Genomic DNA, 15,685 nt, shown 5'->3' with positions numbered 1-15,685 from the left:
CGGAGCTGCTCGGCGGCCTGGCTTTTGACCTGGAAACTTTGAGTAACTCCCCCTCCTTTTCAGCTGGACAGAAGAAGGAGGAGGAGGAGGGGGTGGGAGCCGCCGTTTGGCTCGGACCCCTGCTTCATTTTTCCGATTTGTCCGGGACGCGAACCAGCGGCCCTGCTTGATCGGCGTCAGGGGCCCTCCCGCGTTTCTTGTGCCCCACACGATCGCGGGTCGCTCGCAGGCCGGGGGCCGCTCTCTCTGTGTTTCCTTTCGGGGAGGGCTCGGCCTCGGCCTCCTGTGAGCGAAGCCAGCAGCTGAATGTTGGGAAGCTTTTCGCACACAAGGGGGCCCGGAAGAAGCCTCCCCTGGCCGGGCGCCCGCCCTCCTGACTTTACAAAGCCTCTGCCAGCGAGCGGGGGGGGGGGGGGGAGTGCATTCTCCATTAGGCATTGCTGGAGGTGGGAGGGCACTGGGAGAGGAGTTGGCATCCGGCGGCGGCAGCAGGCTATGTCGGGAGGGGGCTCTTATCCGCCCTGGAAACGTCGCTCCCTGATAAGGGGGCGTTAAGCAGCGCCAGGGCGCGAAAAGTGCTCCGCGGCGCTGCTGAAAGCCGAGCCCCTCGCCCTCTGCACCGGGAGAGCGGCCGAGATGTCCTTTTTGCTGGGCTCCTTGGGCAGGTAAGGCGCCGGGACCCGCGGCAACAGCTGGGCAGGTGCGCCTGGCGGACTCGGGGCCGGCGGCGCCTTTAAGGAGAGGCGAGAAAGGGGGGGGGAGGGGTTTGCAGAAACCGCCACCGGCGGGGGATGGGGGGCGCCCCTCCTCCTGCAGGACTTTGGTGGTCCCCGCCAGCTGTGCCCGGCAGATGCGGCTCGGGGGAGGGGCGGCTCCACGTTGCCCGCCTGCCTGCACGGCTCTTTGTCTCGGTGCCCGCCCGGGGGGCGGTGCCCTGCCCTCTCTGTGACACGGAGCCGAGGAGCAGGGGCAGGGGTTCCTGCCCCTCGCTGACCTTTGCTAAACCCGCTCAGGCAGGCGAGAAGCTAAGGCCTGGTCCTTGGAATTACTTTTTTTTGGGGGGGGGTGGAAAGCATCTTCCGAGTTGTGTGGGTTTCTGGTTTTTTCCCTTGGGCAGGATTGCTGCTGTGTTTTTTTTTTTATGGGGGCCACCCCCAGGATACCCCCCCCCCCCTTGACTCGAATCAGTGGGGGACCAGTTGCTGAGCGTGAGGGCGAGGGTTGCAGATCTCTTGGGGATGGAAGAAGGAGGAGGGGCAGGGATGTCACTTACCCTATAAAAATGTTGTGGCCTTGAATGAGCGTTTTTTGGCTTTCACGGGTGGAGCCAAGTGAAGATCATAAGAAAACCTTAGGCTCCCTTGTAGTTATTGGATGTCATAGGTGAGATTTTTCCTGGTGGTAATGTCTGCATCTAACAGGATACCATTTGCACATTGCAGCCCCGCTGTACCTTAGAAGTGGCTGCTTTTCCTGTTGCAGGCGTTCACCATTCACAGATTTCCATGTTTTATGCTGCTAGCGACTTGCCTTGTTCTAAATGGTTTTTTTCTGCCAGGTGGCCCCTGTGACACTGTACATGCTAGACCCGGGCCACTGCTGCTAACTCTGTACAGGCAGATGATACCTTTCTTAATGCGTTTCTGATTGGTTTTCCCATGGCCTGTTCCCGTGGCAGGTTAATGCTAATGTTGGTGATGTCTGGACATACAAGTAGCTCGCAGACTGCATTACAGTACTAATGAAGGCTTCTTAATATGTGAACTTGTTTGCTTTCTCTTTTTGGCTTATTCCTACCCTGAATAAAATGTTCCCTTCTGGCTTCCTATTGGATGAGAATTCCCTGTTTCCCATTAATATCTTTCAATCTGTTGCTGTCAAACCTGCACCTGGAGTTTATCATCCTGAGCCAAGCACTTGTCTTGCTTACACTTCTTAAGAAAGACACCCAGTTATGCTCACCAAGGACCTGTTGGCTAATTGTATTGCTCTGCAGAGACGTAGCTAAAGTATTTGGCACCTGGGGCGGATACTTCCTTTGGCACTCTTCCCCCCCATATATAATTTTAAAATTTCCTAACATCGATAAAATATTTCAAAACAGCAGACGCATCAATAATTAAAATAAGGATTTAAAAAATCTCCCACTCTCTATATCTCTCATCCTAAGATTGTCATAGACTGTGGACACACAAGCTCACACATAGTATGCGCCTGCTCTCTCTCACACACACACATACATGCTTGGTGAGAGAGAGAGAGGAAGCATGTGTGTGTGTGAGAAAGGAAGCGTGTGTGTGTGAGAGAGAGGAAGCATGTATGTGTGTGAGAGAGATGAAGCATGTGTGTGTGTGTGAGAGAGAGAGAGGAAGCATGTGTATGTGAGCATGTGTTTCCACAGTCTGACACTTCCTCTGTCTCTCAGACACACATACATGCTTGGTGAGAGAGAGAGAGGAAGCATGTGTGTCCACAGTCTGACACTTCCTCTGTCTCTCACAACCAACACACATGCTTCCTCTCTTTCACAACCAACACACACACTTACATACACAAACTGGAAACCAGAACTAGCCAGATTCTGTATGCAGTGCAATAATGGAAAAGCAGAACATCACTAGTCCTCAGAACAATACAATCAAGAAATATAAATCAATCAGAATAGTAAAACCATACTAAAAAATTATACATATCAAAACAGACGATGAATAGAATTACCAAACACTAATAAAATATTTCAAAATAGCAGACACATCACATCTAATTAAAACTAACAAGGATAAAAAAAATTCTCTCTCTCTCTCCATACCTGGGAACTTTAGATTTTTAGTCATCCTGAGACTGTTGTGGATTGGTGGAGAGCGCAAAAACTTTAACCCCTCTCACACACACAAATACAGGCACATATGCACAGTCTTACAGAAACCCTCACAGACACACACACACACAGGCCTATATATAGAGCGGTGTGTGTGTGTGTGTGTGTGTATATATATATATATATATATATATATATATATATATATATGGATTGGCCACTGTTGGAAACAGGATGCTGGGCTTGATGGACCTTTGGTCTGACCCAGTATGACATGTTTTTATGTGTGTGTGTGTGTATGTATGTATGTGTGTGTGTGTATATATATATATATATATATATATATATATAAAACACAGACACACCCCTCTCATACACAGGCACTCATTCTCACAGGGCCAGTCTCTCACTCTCTCACACACATTTTAGACCTCTTCTTCAGCGGCTGGCTACAGAGCAGGGTCTCTTCTTCTGCCGCCGGCTCCGGGGAAAGGCTGGCGGCACGTCAGGGCCTCGCTTTTGCTGGTGGGGAGTAGGAACCCCACCAGAACGTTACTTCTGTGCGTTGCCGTGAGACCTCGGCAATGGCACCCCCCCCCCCCCCCCCCCAGTACGTCTCTGTTGCTCTGTTGATTGACGCATGCTTGCGTTGGCCTATAGCAGAGGCGGCCGACTCCGGTCCTCAAGCGCCACAAAACAGGCCTGGTCTTCAGGATATCCACAGTGTACATAAGGTGGATTTGCACGGACTCCCCCCCCATTGTATGCAAATTGATCACTTGCATATTCATTGTGGACATCCTGAAAACCAGGCCTGTTTGTGGCTCTGGGGTACCAGAGTTGGCCACCCCCAGCCCAAGTTTCTATCCCTCGTTCGATGTAAACCGATTTGATATGGTATTCAACCATGAAGCTCGGTATAGAACAGTGATGGCTAACCTATGACACGCGTGTCAGAGGTGACACGCCGAGCCGTTTTGGCTGACACGCGCAGCGTTTCGAGGACTATCAGGAATTTTTTTTTTTTTTATCGGCTGCGCCGAGCCTTTTCTTTTTCAGCTGCGCCGAGCCTTTAAATGTGTTTTTTAGTTCCCCCCTACCCTCCACCAATGCCCCCGGGCGCAGGGAGGCTCATGCGTCGCAGCGATGAGGCTCAAGACAACGCGCTGATGCTCCTCCTTCCTGCCTGTGCGGCCCCGGAAGTAAACGTTGCCGGAGCCGCGTGGGCAGGAAGGAGGAAGCGAATCAGCGCGTGCAGAAGAGGAGGAGCCGCCACGGGTCGCTGCGAATCCCAAGTCGCAGCGGCCCAAGAAGAGGAAGAGGCCCGGTAGCAGGGCTGCTGCGGCCCGAGAAGATCAGGGCCGCTGCAGAGCCCATCCTGCGGCGACCCGCGAAGAGGAGGCCCAGAGGTGAGAGAGAGGCTGAGGGCCCGTAGAGTGTGTGTGTGCGTGTATGAGGTGAGTTGAGAGAGAGGACCTGAATGTTTGCAGAGACAGCATGTGAGAGCCTGTGTGTGTGTGTGTGTGTGTGTGTGTGTGTGAGAGAGTGAGTGAGAGAGAGAGAGAGAGAGAGCATGTGCCAGTGAGAGCCTGTGTGTATGAATGATTGTATGAGAGAGAGCATGTGCCAGTGAGAGCCTGTGTGTATGAATGATTGTATGAGAGAGAGCATGTGCCAGTGAGAGCCTGTGTGTATGAATGATTGTATGAGAGAGAGCATGTGCCAGTGAGAGCCTGTGTGTATGAATGATTGTATGAGAGAGCATGTGCCAGTGAGAGCCTGTGTGTATGAATGATTGTATGAGAGAGCATGTGCCAGTGAGAGCCTGTGTATATGAATGATTGTATGAGAGAGAGCATGTGCCAGTGAGAGCCTGTGTATATGAATGATTGTATGAGAGAGCATGTGCCAGTGAGAGCCTGTGTGTATGAATGATTGTATGAGAGAGAGCATGTGCCAGTGAGAGCCTGTGTATATGAGTGATTGTATGAGAGAGCATGTGCCAGTGAGAACCTGTGTGTATGAATGATTGTATGAGAGAGAGCATGTGCCAGTGAGAGCCTGTGTGTGTGAGAAAGAGAAATGCATGTGAGAATGAGAACCTGACTGTGTTTGAGGGAAGAAGATGGAGAAAAAAGAAACAGAAAAAATTACAATATAAAAGGAATTGGCAAAAAAATAAGAAAGAGAAGGTGAAAAAAAAGCCTGTAACCAACCAATTAGAAAACTAAGATCAGACAGCAAAGGCAAAAAAAAAAAAAAAAGTACTTTTTAGTGATTGGCACATGTACTCTTTGGGAATGTGCAAGAGTAGCACTTTCTCAACGGATCTCACAATGTACGAGATCAGCATGGAGAAAGTGGAAGCCCACGGGGCCTGCACAGAGGAGGCAGCAGAATGGACTTCAGTGTCAGTAGCAGCAATCGGCACCTCCGCAATAGCCACGCGGCATCAGTGACAGTGGCAGCAGAGGAATGAGAGAGGTTCTGAGGTTGCTGGCAAAAGAAAGAGAGGGGGGGTCTACCTTTAGTGTGTGAATGTGTATGAATGGGACTCTGCCTGGGGGTGTATGTGTGTGAATGCATGGGTGCCTGCCTGGGGGTCTGTGTGTCTGAGAATGAATGTGTGCATGCCTGGGAGATGGGGAGGGAGTGTTGTGAACATGAATGGGAGCCAATAAAAGAAACCGACTGACAGATGAAGTTTGTAACGCTTGCTTGGACTTGAAGTGTACGAAATACCAACCTTCAATTGAAGATTTAGCCAATGAAATTCAGCAACAAAAAAGTCACTAAGCAGGTAAGGTAAAGAATTATTTGTTTTTGCTTTATTAATAAATACAGTATATATATTAAAATTATAACTTTGTTGATTAGAGCTACAAATATCACAAAATTATGGATTTTTCTAGAAGTGACACACCACCCGAGTTATGCTCGGTTTTTTTATGAATTTTGACACACTGAGCTCAAAAGGTTGGCCATCACTGGTATAGAAAAATGTGAAATAAATAAATAAATAAATAATGGCACCGTGGACAGGTTCCCCAACTGGACCATTTCACCCAGCAGAGAGAAACTTGTTGCTCCATAATTTTTCCACAGTAACATACAAGTAGTATTGACAGCAGAAAAAGACCAAATGTTCCATCCAGCCAGCTGAGCAAGTTTCTCATGGTAGTAAGTGCCGCTCCGTGCAGGCTTCCGGTAGTAGTATTTACTAATATTAACAATCGAAACCAAGCAGCTGTCAAACCCATAACAAAATTACCGCTAGCAGCATTTTTACAGGGTGAGCAGCCGCTTTGATAACTCACACTGCTGCTTGAACGTGCTGTGCTTTTAAGAACATAAGAAAATGCCATACTGGGTCAGACCAAGGGTCCATCAAGCCCAGCATCCTGTTTCCAACAGTGGCCAATCCAGGCCATAAGAACCTGGCAAGTACCCAAAAACTAAGTCTATTCCATGTTACCGATGCTAGTAATAGCAGTAGCTATTCTCTAAGTCAACTTACCGTATTTTTCGCTCCATAAGACGCACTTTTTTTCCCCCAAAGGTGGGGGGAAAATGTATGTGCGTCTTATGGAGCGAATATAAAAAAAAAAAACAAACAAAAATCTAACAAACCCCCCCCCCCCGACTCCCCCAAGACCTGCCGACTTAATTTCCTACAACCCCCCACCCTCCTGATTCCCCCCCAAGACCTGACAAATTAATTTCCTGCAACCCCCCACCCTCCTGACCCCCCCAAGACCTGCCAAACGTCCCTGGTGGTCCAGCGGGGGTCCGGGAATGATCTCCTGGGTGTGGGCTGTCGGCTGCCAGTAAACAAAATGGCGCCAACGGCCCTATGCCCTCACTATGTCACTGAGACCGACCAATAGCAGCGGTCGGTCTCAATGACATAGTGAGGGCATAGGGCCATCGGCGCCATTTTGTTTACTGGCAGCCGACGGCTCACGCCCAGGAGATCGTTCCCGGACCGCTCCTGGACCCCCGCTGGACCACCAGGGACGTTTGGCAGGTCTTGGGGGGGTCAGGAGGGTGGGGGGTTGCAGGAAATTAATTCGGCAGGTCTTGGGGGGGTCAGGAGGGTGGGGGGCTGCGGGAAATTAATTCGGCAGATCTTGGGGGGTCAGGGGGGTGGAGGTTGTTAATTTAAAGGGTTGGGATGGGGGGGGGGGGGTTTGGGGGTTCCCAGAGAAAGAAAAGTTTTCTGATCTGGGGAGTGGACCGAAATGGCCCTCCCCAGACCCGAAAACAAAATGGGGAGAAAAAAAAAAGCTATGCACTCCCCTAATTTGCTCCATAAGACGCCCAGACGCAGAGCCGGTTTAGCACAATTTTTTTTTTTTTAAATTTCCCCCCTCTGAATCCTAGGTGCGTCTTATGGTCAGGTGCGTCTTATGGAGCGAAAAATACGGTAATTAATAGCAGGTAAGGGACTTCTCCTCCAAGAACTTATCCAATCCTTTTTTAAACCCAGCTACACTAACTGCACCAACCACATCCTCTGGCCACAAATTCCAGAGCTTTATTGTGCGTTGAGTGAAAAAGAATTTTCTCCGATTAGTTTTAAATGTGCTACTTGCTAACTTCATGGAATGCCCCCTAGTCCTTCTATTATTCGAAAGTGTAAATAACCAAGTCACATCTACTCGTTCTAGACCTCTCATGATCTTAAAGACCTCTATCATATCCCTCCTCAGCCGTCTCTTCTCCAAGCTGAACAGCCCTAATCTCTTCAGCCTTTCCTCATAGGGGAGCTGTTCCATCCCCTTATCATTTTGGACTTGGCCGTAGACACAGTCCTGTGCTTTTTTTCCCTTAATGTCTGCATTTCAGTAGCCTGGACTGTAAAGGTCAGGGCCCAGTGTTGGCTGTCTCTGAATCTGTCTCTGCAATGCTGCAGTTGCGTGAAATCGCCATCTTGGGTCTCCTTCCCTTTGGTGCGTAGCATTTTCTGAAATCCTCCCCCTTTGGTTCTGATTGAGACTTTGAAAAGAGGCAGCACTGACCCAGAAGAACTGAAATGTAGGAATTTGAACAGATGGCCTGGTCCCGGTGAGGCTGGGAGAAAGTAGCTTTATCTTCGTTGATTTTCTTTGCATTCGGACTTTTTGTTTCTGGTCTAAGTGGCATCAAGAGAGAAACGGATTTAGACCCGGAAACTAAACAGACATCGTCCAGAGACCTTAAGTTCACGAATCCAAACGTAAGATTTAGAAATGGAAGAAAATTAGAGAGATGGCCCCATCTTCTAAATATTAGAACGGACTGGAGTCTGAAAGTTTAAAAATCAAACTTTCTGCTTCCAAAGTATTCGGAGAATTAACTAAAAATATATAGATACACACGAGGAGAGTCAGTAAATAAGGTGAATTTAAGCAGAGCATGAAAACCTTCTTTATTGGCTCCTGCTTGTGTATAAATACGTGTGTGTGTGTGTACAGGTTTGTGGTGTTATACGTATAGTGTTACTATAGTGTTACTAGGTGTACACAGCACTTTGCGGAGACATAAGAAGACATCTGATAGGCTTTGAGTTAAAATAGTGAGGCCATGATCAGAAAAAACAATAGGAAATGGGTAGGATTAACTGAAGAATGGACAATTTAACTGGGTAAAGCAGCAAGGAATGAGGCCTCTTAGGAGTCTATATGCGAAGAACGGCCGTGTACGTGTGTGAATAAATGTGTATCTAGAGATATATATATATTTTTTTTATATATAAAACTTTCTGGAAGTCTGAAGGCAGGCCTCGCAGGTAGAGGACATGACCAGGAGAAAGAGCTTGCGGCTTTCCAGTAATCTGTAAATGATTGCTGGCAGAGTCTGGAGGCTTCAGTCTTGAGCTGTGTTTGCTCCAAAAGAAATCCAAAGAGGACGGTGTTAATAAAGAGAGATTTCAGCGAGAGCTGTGCTTGGAATAAAGCGAGCTGCAAAAAAAGGTCACCTCCTGAGCGGCGATTGGCGCAGATTGCAGGGACTTCCTAACAGGCAGTGGTGGAGCGGTAAAGCTGGCACTGCCAAAGCCATAGAAAAGAAGATTTCGGCGGGGGGGTGTGTGGAAAGGGAACGGCAACAAGGGCATCTCTGTCTTTTAGCAGGGGCCGTGCTGGGCGGTGGCGTGCACGATGGTTTCTGCCACCTCCAACTTGGACTGACGGAAGGGTTGGAAAGCTTTGAGGTAGGCCCCAGTCTCTTGGTGACGTCACCTGGTTGAGCTCCAAACTGACCTGGGACTCCAGTAGTAAAAAGCGCGAGCCCAGCGTTTACGTGACGGAGGTGTTTTATGCAGTTATAGGTCTCTTCGTGGTGGGGTTGGCTGAGCAGAAACCCTCTGGGAGCAGGGGAACCTGTCATGAAATGGGCATTTCAGTTCTGTGGGAGCAAGGACGGGTTTTGGACGCTAAAATCGTCCTCTTGATGAGCTCAGACATGCAGTGGGTCGCACGTGGCTTGCCCACAGCCAGGGACAGGCCTGTAAGGTTTTTCAAGGAGTCCCATGGGATCTTTGTAGTCCTGGTTTTTGAAGTCATGAGTGTTCCAGGTTTTTATTAAAATATAACCCCGTGCGTAGAAGGATGGAAGGACCCGGGGGATCCGTTGGCCAGTCCAGCGTGGCAGTGACCTGATCCAGGACCAGGGAGGACATGTGCTGGCCGGTGAGTGGCCCTGGATTTAGCGAAGAGCCCAGGGCTGGGGGATGTTGTACTTTGATTTGATCACGGGCGATGGGATTCCTCTCCGTACCGGGGTTAATACGTCTGCATGGTTAGGGGGTTTCTGCTGAATGCAAGGGGGGAGGGGCAGCGGCAGAAGTGGAATGATTTCCCCCCCCAAATTGTCCTTCGTGTAAAAGGTTGGACATTGCTGTTTGACATAAGCAGGCAAAAAGAATTTAAAGGCGGAACGGTGAAATTTTTGGATTTCCCCGACTGATATTGCACCAACCTGCTCTCCTTGTTCTGCTGATGTATTGCAACATTATCTGTAGGATATTTGATTACAAGGAGTGATGTGTTTTATGTTGCATAGAAAGAATGTAAAAAAGGAAATGTGAATTGCAAATTTAAAAAAAAAACAAAAGGAACTTTTCATGGACTCCCTTGCCAGGACATGTGAGGATTCCTAGAGAAGTGACTTTGGCAGCCTGGGCTTTAGTTAAAAATGTGACCTCTGGCCCCATCATCCATTAATCCTCGGCCCGGGACTGGAATAGAAAGGGTAAAAGCGGACTGGTGCTGGGGGGTTAAAGGTCAGGGGGCTGTAGATGAGCAGCGTCCTGCGTCCTGTATCCTCAGGAGGCAGAGAATCGCAGCGCGACACCTTCTGCATTTAAAAACCCTGCCCTATAAAGCAGGCGTAGTGCTTGGGATAAAATGAGCCACATAAATATTTACTTTGAAGGGTCTGTTGATACAACCGAAGCTAAATTAAAAAAAAGACGCTGGTTAGGGACGCTGTTTCCCCAGAGCTACGAGGACTGTTGGGGGCTGGACGGAGGCCAGAATGCGAGAGGCAGCTGGTGCGAGCGTGTTTGACACCGGGGGTGATGTCATTTGCCCTTTCGGAGTCCACGTTCGAGCCGTGACGGAGGCGCTTGGCAGGCTGCGGAGGAGCGAGGCAGAGGGCACCACCTTTTCCGGTGGCCTCTGTCTCTCCGGAGGGCCGGCTGTTCCGCGCACGCCGCTGTGGAAGGGGATTGCAAAGAGCGGTGTGTGGGAATTGCAAACGCCCACCAGCACCACCAGCCTCGTTTTGCTGCTGCGCCTTCCCTGTCAAGACGGCCTTGCTAGCTAATTTCTGCAAGCAAAGTTTTCTTAAAAGGGAGGGCAGGGCGACGGTCGGGTGTGAAAAGTGACGGCTGTTTCCTTGCTCATTTACTCGATCAGACTATAAATTTGTTTGGGGATTGCTGAAAAAGTCGGTTTTATTTTTATTCAGCGGTGTGGTAAGCCGCTTGCATGTGTGTAATTATCCAATATTACGTGGTCCACGTTCAAATTAATTTCCCATAGTGGCAGAGAATGGAAGAAACCCTCTTGCAGCCAGGGCTGTATAATTGCTGTAACGGGGGTTTTGGAGTATGGTAGTGCTGCGACGAGCACCCCTGTGGGCCTGGTCAACGTGTCTGCCCGCTATACAGTGGACCAGCTCATTTTCTTGATGGTATTGTGCCTTAGAGCTGTAGCACTAGTCACCACAATGAAATGTGGCCATTACTGGCCATGGCCTTTTAACTCTGCTGAGCCATGCCGCTGTCGAAAAGGCCAAGGATATTTTAAGTTATTCTCTGCCTCAGTCTCCCGTTTAAACTGCACAGGAGTTGGGGAAGCGTTGGGCGGGAGACAGTAGGGGGAAAAACTGCTCAGAGGGGTTTCTTCTAAGTGAGAGGCGTGAGCTTTTCTGTAATCAGGTTTCAGAAAACCCGAAAGGATAGCGGAGCCTTGTGCTCCAGCATGGTTGATGCAGCCACGCTGGCAGCCGGCGAATGCGCCTTGGGGGCTGAGACTAGGTTGGAGCTTCACCTGTACCAGATCCATTCCCCACGGGTTGAGCCTTTGGGTTCCAGGGGGCCGGGAAGACTTGGGGTGAGAATCCCACAGGGCGCCCAGAGAGAGAGAGGCCGTGGCAGGGGGCTAAGGCCTCAGGACAGGCTGCGGTTTGACGATAACCAAGAGCAAGCCAGGGGTTGAGGTGGGCGTCAAGCAGCACGGAGACAAGAGTTCGTAGCCGAGGCCACTGGATAGAGTGGAGAAGAACTGGCATGAAGGAGAGGCGAGGGCAGAATGAGCTGGGCTGAGCGGGGCAGGCTCAGGAGTGACACGTGGCTGGGGCAGTCCTCTTATACCCAGCCCCCTGACGTCGCTGCCGGGTTTCCCGCCGCGGGGGCCTTCGTAAGGCACCCTGCGCGCACCTAGGGGAGCCTGGGAAGCAGCATTGCCGACGGCGGCGTTCGTACCTTTTCGGAGGCCGTTGGCGTCCTGGGACGAGCCCGTGACCGGCAAAACGTTACAAGGCCTGTGGGAGCATACGAGCTCGCTCACTTAATTCTGCTGTGTGCATGGACTCATGTGACTTGTGGTGATACAGGATACCAAGTGCGTGGTGCCCGCTGAGAATGAATTCCATTGCCGCAGGGGAGGACTTTACATCCTGTTTCTCTGTCTTTGGTGATTTACATTAATGTTAATCTTGCTTACACAGCGCTGCATGATCCGTGCCTGGTGAAACCCAGGCTTTAAATGTTTTTACGAGGCTCGGATGTAGGGCAGGCGTCGCAGACTGTCAGAGGGTCTTCCCCTGCCTGGGTTGGCTGGGAGTGGAGATGGTGTTCCCAGCTCGGGAGGGTGGGGTGGGCCCCACGGCGTGGACATTGCTCAAGGGTGACTCCTAGTGGCCAGATTCATGGCCCCGTGTCTACAAGGCTCCTCGGCCCCAGGGCTGTCATTGCAGTGATTGGATTAAATGTAAGTTGTTTGGGGCTATAAATAGGGGGAAAAAAAAAATCCCCATGTAGTTGTGAATGAAAGGCCTGGTTCCTACTGAGCTGGAACTACAAAGGGCGGGGGAGGAAACTGCTGGGTCAAAGAAACCTTAAACCTCTCTGATTGAAAGCAGAGCGGGTCTCGGGAACTGGATGCCTGCCACGGGGTTTAACATCTCAGTCCCTTCCTATGTGCGGAGCGGCTGCAACTCATTGTAAGCAGCTGTATGAGGAGGGGGCAGACAAGCCTGGGAGCAGTCGGTATTCCTCTTTTGACCGTCCCTGTTCTGTGCAAACTGCAGACTCATTTTGAGGCTGTGGTGATAATATGTGAGCAGCTTCCAGACCCCTGGTTCCCATCCTGACAGCAGAGTTGCAGTCGAGCAGTTTTTTTGCAGGGTCAAACAGCCACGGATTTTGTATTCGTCAGGATAAAGGTCGGTCTTCGTGAAGGACGTTCCCTTTTTATCCCACCAGTAGGCCATCGCGCTCGAGCCTTTATGTTTCTCGTATTGTTTTCTCCGGAATTATTATTCCACAGGTGGTGTTTAGGATCAGCGGCCCCGCGGACTGCCGCGCCTACCCCCAGGCCCGGCTCCGGCGCACGCGAAAGGATGCGCCGCGCTGGCCGCTCTTCAACACAGCGAGACACCGCCGCTCCTGCACTACTACTTAGGCACGCGTGTGACACGCTTTCATTTAAGGGCCCACGGCGGGACAAGCCCTGCGGCGCCCCTGGATGACATCTGACGTGCTGACCTATAAAAGGCCTTGCTAGCCTTGCCTCGAGGTTTCGGCAACAGGTCTGCCTGCCATGTAGTGGTGTGAGCTGCCTAAGCATCCTGTCTTCGGTGCCTTCAGCGTCCCTGTCTCTATTCTCCAGTTCTTCAGTGTTCCTTGTCTCCGTGTCTTGACTGCCTGTTCTGCCCCTCGCCTTCCCTTTGGATGGAAACCCGGTATTTGACCTCATTTTGCTTCCTGGACCCCCTTGAACGCCGCCTGCCGCTGACCGTAGCCTGCTTACTGACGTTCCTGACCTCTGCCGGACTCCTGGAGTTCTCGGATCGCCATCTGCCAGTGGTCCCAGCTTATGCCTGCTCCAGTCCACTGTGACCCTGCCACGTCGAATCTCCGCCGTCCGCAGAGGCCCACCTCTGAGACCTGCCGGCCCCCGGCACTCGAAGGCTGAATCCGAGGGGAACAAGGACTGGTGAAGGCGACGCTCCAGCTCTGCCTCGTCCAAGTCTGCCTGCTGATGATGGGGACCTGCAGGGCTCCTTCCTGCAGGTTATGTCAGTCCCACCTCTGTCTAAGGCTCCACGTTCGAAACAGGTGCACGGGTAAACAGGAGGGGCCATGCAAAAGGGCACAAGAATGGAGCCAAGTGAGGAGAGACTTGACGTTTCTTTCTTTTTTTAATCAGGGTTCGTGCACTGGAACTGGAATGGGAATGGCACCAGATAAGAATCGGAAATTTCCCCGGAGTTATTCTCTTTCCGGCCGATACAGTACAGAGCGCACTGTTAGCCCGCATTTGGCCGCGCGTTTTCGACTCGCTATTTTTACCCCTTATACAGCGTCGAAAACGTGCGGCCAACCCTCCTGAACCTAATAGCGCCCGCAACATGCAAATGCATATTGATGGCCCTATTAGTTATTCCCGCGCGATCCAGAAAGTAAAATGTGCAGCCAAGCCGCACATTTTACTCTCAGAAATGAACGCCTGCCCAAAGGCCAGCACCAGGGAAGTACAGAAAAGCAGAAAAAACTGCTTTTCTGTACACCCTCCGACTTAATATCATAGCGATATTAAGTTGGAGGCCCCAAAAATTAAAAAAAAAAAAAAATTTAAATGAGGGCCCACGGTGAAAGGAGGCGCTAGGGACACTAGCGCGTCCCTAGCGCCTCCTTTTTGACAGGAGCGGCGGCTGTCAGTGGGTCGGAAGACGGACGCTCAATTATGCTGGCGTTCGTTTTCCGAACCCGTGGCTGTCAGTGGGTTCAAGAACAGACGCCGGCAAAATTGAGCGTCCGTCATCCGACCCGCTGACAGCCGCCGCTCCTGTCAAAAAGGAGGCGCTAGGGACGCGCTAGTGTCCCTGGCACCTCCTTTCACCGTGGGCCCTCATTTAAATACTCAATCGTGCGCCCAGGAGAGTGGCCTGGGCGCGTGTTGGGAGAGCGGGCGCTCGCCTCGGAGCGCCGGCTCCCCCGCACATTTTACTGTGTCAGCCTGTTTGTTGGCTGTCCAGACACAGTTTTTACAGTGCTGGGCATAGACTGTCATCCCTTGAGGTGGTTTAGATTTGTAAATTTAGATAAAGATTTTTCAGTAGTTTAGGGTCTGCAGGGTATTTACCAAGAAGTGTGTTTAAGTCCGGCTGTTCTCACACGTTAAGGAAAACAGTTGTAAAAGTGTTTAAGTACCGTATATACTTTTTCTATGTGACTTCTCTGCTGACCCTGGCCAGCAGAAAGAAAGGAAACGCTAATATGTAGTAAGGCGTATAGGTTATGAATGTCTGCATAGTGCTAAATGGTAGCACTAAGCATCTAGTGCTGACTGTTTACTGATAGCACCATGGCTCCAGTCACCGAGCAGAACCAAACTGGGCATACTAGGGATCAGACAAGCCTGCTGAGCAGGCAAAAATCCACGTGATTCTGCTTGTTGCGGTCAGGGGAACCAAGATATGCTAATTAAGCCAGGCTTTAGACCAAATGGATGCAAATATGTTTCAGTGCATGAAGATTGTGAATATCCGTGAAACCAGACCTGTTTGGATGTCACGAGGACCCGGAGCTGAGAGTCTGGTTCTTCAGCTTTCCAGTCTGTTGCTCTGCCGCCGACTTTCTTTAACATTTTCCAGAAAAACAGGTCACTTATAGTTCCTTTCCTTAGATCTACAGCATTTGTTCAATATCTGTAGACAATAATGACCATTGCCAGACACAGGGATTAAATCTCCTTCTATAAAAGCAAACACACAACTTAGCTTCTAAATAATAAAATAGTAAATAATGTTAGATAAAGACCAGATTGGCCCATCTGGGCTGCTCAGTGCAGATTCTTCTTGTTTGGCTTGTTTTCAACATCACCTCCTATCCCCTAAAAAGTCATGGGATAGGAGGCGATGTCCTTTTGTGTATTACAAACTGGTTAAAAGACAGGAAACAGAGAGTAGGATTAAATGGGCAATTTTCTCAGTGGAAAAGGGTAAACAGTGGAGTGCCTCAGGGATCTGTACTTGGACCGGTGCTTTTCAATATATATATATATATATATAAATGATCTGGAAAGGAATACGACGAGTGAGGTTATCAAATTTGCGGATGATACAAAATTATTCAGAGTAGTTAAATCACAAGCA

General features: G+C 50.1%; 1 protein-coding gene across 1 annotated transcript in view; it reads left to right on the top strand.

The window, feature by feature from the left end:
- The first annotated feature begins 441 nt into the window (after positions 1-441).
- The window catches only part of CELF2 (CUGBP Elav-like family member 2), a 653,507-nt gene continuing 638,263 nt past the window's right edge, over positions 442-15,685 (top strand). The window contains exon 1 of the mRNA XM_029616663.1: positions 442-665. Coding sequence (XP_029472523.1) covers positions 637-665 — 29 coding nt within the window. The 5' untranslated portion in view covers positions 442-636. The remainder of the gene's footprint in view (positions 666-15,685) is intronic.

This window comes from Rhinatrema bivittatum, chromosome 9 (assembly GCF_901001135.1).
Source record: "Rhinatrema bivittatum chromosome 9, aRhiBiv1.1, whole genome shotgun sequence".
Lineage (NCBI taxonomy): Eukaryota > Metazoa > Chordata > Amphibia > Gymnophiona > Rhinatrematidae > Rhinatrema > Rhinatrema bivittatum.
The sequence above is the reverse complement of the archived record's forward strand: the minus strand, read 5'-3'. Positions and strand labels throughout refer to the sequence as shown.